At 47.6% G+C, this 5,442-nt stretch overlaps 1 protein-coding gene across 1 annotated transcript; it reads right to left on the reverse strand.

Moving 5' to 3' along the window:
• Window positions 1–2,654: 2,654 nt before the first annotated feature.
• On the reverse strand, window positions 2,655–3,544 carry DPPA5 (developmental pluripotency associated 5). Its single transcript, XM_066252990.1, has 3 exons — window positions 3,433–3,544; window positions 3,167–3,346; window positions 2,655–2,731 (listed from the first exon to the last, which is right to left on the reverse strand). Exons 1-3 carry the CDS (start codon window positions 3,542–3,544, stop codon window positions 2,673–2,675), a joined length of 351 nt encoding a protein of 116 aa, XP_066109087.1. The 3' UTR covers window positions 2,655–2,672.
• Window positions 3,545–5,442: the final 1,898 nt, after the last annotated feature.

Here is a 5,442-nt window from a genome sequence, read left to right on the forward strand (position 1 = left end):
GGAACCAGAACCGGAACCGTCTCAACGCCCCCTTTTCTCCAGCTCTCCTGTCAGCCAGAGCGGCCCCCCTAGGCACATTTCTTTCCTATCACATTTCCAGAGAGCCAAAACAGCCTCACATAGGCTTTCCTGTTGCTTCTTTCATCCCAAACCAGTGGTCCCCAACCTTTTTTGGGCCACAGACCGGTTTAATGTCAGAAAATATTTTCACGGACCGGTGGGACGGATAAATGTATCACGTGACCGAGACAAGCGTCAGGAGTGAGTCTTAGACGGATGTAACAGAGGGAATCTGGTCATTTTTAAAAAATAAAACATCGTTCAGACTTAAATATAAATAAAACGGAAATAATGTAAGTTATTTATTCTTTCTCTGTGGACCAGTACCGGTCCGCGGCCCCAGGGGTTGGGGACCACTGTCCTAAACCTTTCCTTGTTTCACTGTCCCCAGCTTTAATAAACTTACTCTCAAATTAAAACAAACAAAAAACCCTTTTTGTTCTGGATTTCAGTCCAGGGCATGCATGCAATTTATGGCATTTCCAAATTTGGCTTTTTTGACACAGATTAACCAAAAGCTCTTTTCATTTAGAACAGAATTTCTAGACTTTAAAAGGCAAGGGCAGTTTTTATGTGCTTCATTCACTCTGCAGAATTAGAGTTCACAACACTCCCATTTACAGTCCCACACACAATCACTCATTGCCCAGACTCTTCAAAGGGTGCATTAGCTGAGAGTAATTTGAGGGTTCCACAATTGTTGGTCCATAAAGCAGACTCCATCAAGAAGTACTGAAGACAGGGAGACTCTTCGCCTAACAGATCAGCAAGAAAAATGTTAGCCAATTGTCTTTGGGTGAGGTTGTGGGAAAACTGGCAATCTTATACATATTGCTGGCTGGGTATGAAAATATTTCAACCCCTTTGTAAGGCAAGTTAGTAATACCTGCAAAATTATACATGCTCTTCCCCTTGGACCAGCATTCTCCCTCTGGGAATTTAGCCTACAGTCACTTGATGGACATGTCACATTTGTCCCTTGCAGAAGACAGTTCATTGTTAGTTTTCTCTCCAATTATTAGTCAAGCTCTATTAATAGTCAATACTTAGTATGTGTGATGCCGGTTTTAAGTATCCTATATATGTAATAGCTTAACCTCCCAACTTCATGTGGGGTCAGATCCTATTATCTTCAATTTGGACTGAAAGGATACAACTTGGCTAAGGTCATAAGGCCAGAAAGCTCCTCAGGTGGGGACTCATTCTGATTTTGAACTACCAAGCTCTGCCCTCTACCCTAGTCTCTAAGGAAAACGGGAGTCCCCATTCTAATGACCCCTCAACAAATCAAGGGTGAGCCCCAACTATAGTAATGCCTTAATCTACACCCAATTTCACATACCCTTTGGGAGCCTAGTACAGCAGTTGTTAAGTGTGGTGGAGAACCCCAGAACCCTTTCAAAGGGTCTGTTAAGTTCTCCTTTCCCACACACCTATCTGTAAGACTGGATTTTCTTCAAACTCCAACCTAAATAACACTCTGCAAGAGACCGAACGCAGATAAGAACTTGACTAGCAGTCTTCTATTAAGTTTACAAGGATATAAAACTATTACACTGAGAAGATACTGGTGCTCTGAATTTGTTTTGAAAAATATTTGCTTTTCATTTTATACCTGTTATGTTGAACTATTATAGTTATTTTATTTATTTTTTTTTTACAGAGACAGAGTGAGTCAGAGAGAGGGATAGACAGGGACAGACAGGAATGGAGAGAGATGAGAAGCATCAATCATTAGTTTTTCATTGCGCGCTGCAACACCTTAGTTGTTCATTGATTGCTTTCTCATATGTGCCTTGACCGCGGGCCTTCGGCAGACCAAGTAACCCCTTGCTGGAGCCAGCGACCTTGGGTTCAAGCTGGTGGGCTTTTTTTTGCTCAAAACAGATGAGCCCACGCTCAAGCTGGTGACCTCGGGGTCTCAAACCTAGATCTTCCGCATCCCAGTCCGATGCTCTATCCACTGCACCACTGCCTGGTCAGGCTATAGTTATTATTTTTAAACATAGGTCAATTCCAGAAAATATCACATCTCCCCTAGATTGACCAATTTTTGGTTGGACACTCCCCCCACTTTTTTTTAAGATTTTTAAAAAATATGTATACATAGAAGACAGAGAGAGAGAGAGAGGATGGTGGGGAGCAGGAAGCATCAACTTGCTTCTCGTATGTGCCTTGACCAGGCAAGCCCAGGAGTTTGATCTGGTGACCTTAGCATTTCAGGTCGATGCTTTTTCCACCGCACCACCACAGGTCAGGCCCTCCCCCCACTTTTACCTTAGCCAAGTGTGCTCTTAGATCGCTACACCTAGCTTTGGGGGTTTCAATTAAGGGTTAAGTATAAGGTCCGCCTTGGCTGTGATGTTCTCTCCAATACTTCAAGCACATACGAAGAAACTATTTATTTAATATTTTATTATTTAGTTAGTAACCTTTGGAAAAGGTCACAGCAGGACTTATGAGGCAAATGCAGAAACCCACAACAACCTGTTTCCTCTTGTCAAGCTGGGGCAGAACTTAAACCAGGCCAGACCCATCCCAGCTCCGGCAGCAGCCTACTGTCCACGTTCTGGTTCCGTTCTGGTTCCAGGTGCGTTGGTCGCAAACTGGCTTCACTTCATCAAAGGGTCCAGCTCGAGAGCGTTCATGGCCTCCTCCAGTCTGAGCATCCCTGCAGCAGGAAGCAAGAGGAGGTGTGAGTGCGGCGAGGGCCAGGGCCCGGCCAACCCTCGGCCTCTTTCCAAGTCCTGGCCAGGCACTCCGAGCCTGGGGTTCTCCGGAACCTGAGGAGGTGGGCTCGCCGGGCCCATTCCGACACCCTTCAAGAAGCTGGCAGGAGCAGGGGCAGGGCAGGGCAGGGCAGGGGCAGGGCAGGGCCGAGATCTCCAGTAACACCACGCTAGGAGGCCAACCCCGAGGCACCGCGCCTTACAGGGTCCCCGGGCCGGGTCCTCGGGGCCGGGCCGGACGCCAGGCCCGCTGGCGATGCCCGAGGCGCGGTGGGCGCTGGAGCACCAGGGTGGACGGGGAGGTGGGGGAGGCCGAAGGAGAGGGGGCGACGCCGGGTCCCTCCCCCCGCCCCGGCACCTCGCAGAGGGCCCCTCACCTCGCTCCTGCCTCAGGCGCTGCCTCTCGGCCATGGACTGCAGCATCCACTTGGTTCGGAGCTTGTACAGGTAATTGCCGTAAACCACGACCTCGGTGAGGTTCGAGGATTCCAGAACCTTCAGCTCGAGCATGGCTTTGCTCACTTGCTCGATGTATGGGATTCGAGACCCGCCTGGGCCTGTTTGGGGAAGAAGATGAAAGCTACGACCCCTGGAGGCCAGGACGCCCGGGTCGAGGCACCGGGTCGGGACTGGGCTCACTCACCAAACATGGCTTCCAGCAGCCCCGTCTGCACCTGGAACACCTCGGGGTCTCGCAGGTCTTCAGGAACTTTCACCCACGGCGGGATATCTTTCCGTTTGGGCAGCGTTCCCATCTCGAGGACCTTGAACCGAAAACCACACTCAGACTGAGGGTAGGCCTGACAGAGTCGCCGACTGAGGCGGCAGCGCGCGCGAAAGTTGAACACCTGGGCAAGCCCCGCCCACGGCCAGGCCCCGCCCCGGAAGGCCCCGCCCTCGGCGTGGCAGCCAATCCGGGGCTCTCAGCTCTCCGCTCGCCCGCCCGCCGGCCCGCTGGCCGGCGCTACAGCCTAGTGGTGACCTTTACCCTTTCCCAGCCCTGGTGGGTCCAGGTGTCGCTGAAGTTACCAGGGCTTCCTTTCACCTAGGTTGACTCGTTTCTTCCGCACCAGAACCCCTGGGCCTTGGGAGTGCTTGAGACGCAGCCCCGACTCTTTTCCCCTGGAAAAGTGGTTGGGCCTGAACCCCAGGAAGGAAAAGTCCGTATCTGAAGGCGCGAGGATCACCCGGGAGTTGCCAAACCGATTTCCAGCCTCCCAAGTTCCAAAGGACGGTCCATTTCCCCTCGGCCCAACGGGGTCGGACCCCGAGGCTTCACATCGCGGGTGACCCCTGCAACTTCTGGGAAATTGGGGAGTAATTCCTGCCATTTAACAAAGAGGAAAATGAGATTCGAAAATTCATTATCTTCGAGGAACAGGACGGGGAGTCTAGACGACTCCAATGGTTCGAGTTCCCCGAAGCCTCGGGGTCTGGAACTTTTGAATCGACTCCGATTTTGAAGCTCACCTATGCCCCGTCTGGCCCCTGGAACCAAACCGTGTGGTCCGGATTTCTGGCTCCAAATAAACTTGTTTATTTATTTAAAAACACAAAAAAACAAACAACATTGCTTGAAGCAGTGTACTAGGTTCATCCTATCAAGTATGATTTCAATGTTTTAGGACTTCATGGATGGAGATGAAGCTGGCATTTCCCAACGATATGTTCTGGTAACATCTAATACCCCCTCGGCTGGCTATTATAACCACTTTTTTTTTTTTTTATGACCACTTTTTAGGGCAGATTTCATCACATTCAATGAAAAACTATGGGTTCTTTTGCAACCACTGGTGTAATCAATTCATGATAAATGGCTAAAACTCTCAAATGAAGGGTTATTAAGGAACTGGATATTCAGAAGGTCTCGAAGTCCTAGCCCACAAATTGTTAATTACAAAAGAGAAAAATGTTCCTCTACAGTAGAGATTTGAAAGACTGATGTCTGCCGGGTGGATCCCGGTCGGGCGCATGCGGGAGTCTGTCTGACTGCCCCCCCCACCCCGTTTCTAGCTTCAGAAAAATACAAAAAATAATAAAAATAAATGAAAGACAGATGCCACCTTAACCAAAGACCAAAATTAACATCACCAATGAGACAAGTGGACTCCTGGGTTGTCAATGTCATAAAAACAAAAGCCAAAGACTTTTATTCATAAAGAGATAACTAAGTGCTATGCATGAATAAAAATCCTGACTCAAAGACAGTAGTATTTGGTTGTATGTTCTCTAACACAGAACTAGAGTGTAATAAATGTTTTATTATGTAAGAGAAGATTCTTGTTCTCACAAACAAACATGCTGAAATATGTGAATTGTTGATATCTACAATTTACTTACAAACAGTTCAGTCCCTTAAAAAAATGAAACCCCATCATTTTCTGTATATATAGAGACAGCCAATGTGACAAATGTCAACAGTTGGTTCTTAATAAAGGACAGACAGAATTTTCTACTTTTTTGTAATTTTGAATTTTAATGAAACAGATGAAATACTATTGTGTCAGGTAGCCAATAAAAAGTAACTTTTCATGGGAGAAAAAGTGTAACTCATCTCTCCAGTGAGGATGTTCCTTACTAGGCTTTCTAAATCATACACACACACACAAACACACACACACACATTTTTTTGGCTGAAAATTTAATATAGTTC

The sequence above is a fragment of the Saccopteryx bilineata genome, chromosome 1, assembly GCF_036850765.1.
Source record: "Saccopteryx bilineata isolate mSacBil1 chromosome 1, mSacBil1_pri_phased_curated, whole genome shotgun sequence".
Classification (NCBI taxonomy): Eukaryota; Metazoa; Chordata; class Mammalia; order Chiroptera; family Emballonuridae; genus Saccopteryx; species Saccopteryx bilineata.

What these genes read in the sequence shown, in the direction of transcription:
- DPPA5 (XM_066252990.1), bottom strand. Translation starts at nt 3,544, where the DNA reads ATGGGAACGCTGCCCAAACGGAAAGATATCCCGCCGTGGGTGAAAGTT. An exon ending in GCTGCTGGAAGCCATGTTTG is followed by an intron (nt 3,347 to 3,432) that starts GTGAGTGAGCCC and finishes TTCCCCAAACAG; the next exon opens with GCCCAGGCGGGTCTCGAATC. An exon ending in GCGCCTGAGGCAGGAGCGAG is followed by an intron (nt 2,732 to 3,166) that starts GTGAGGGGCCCT and finishes TTCCTGCTGCAG; the next exon opens with GGATGCTCAGACTGGAGGAG.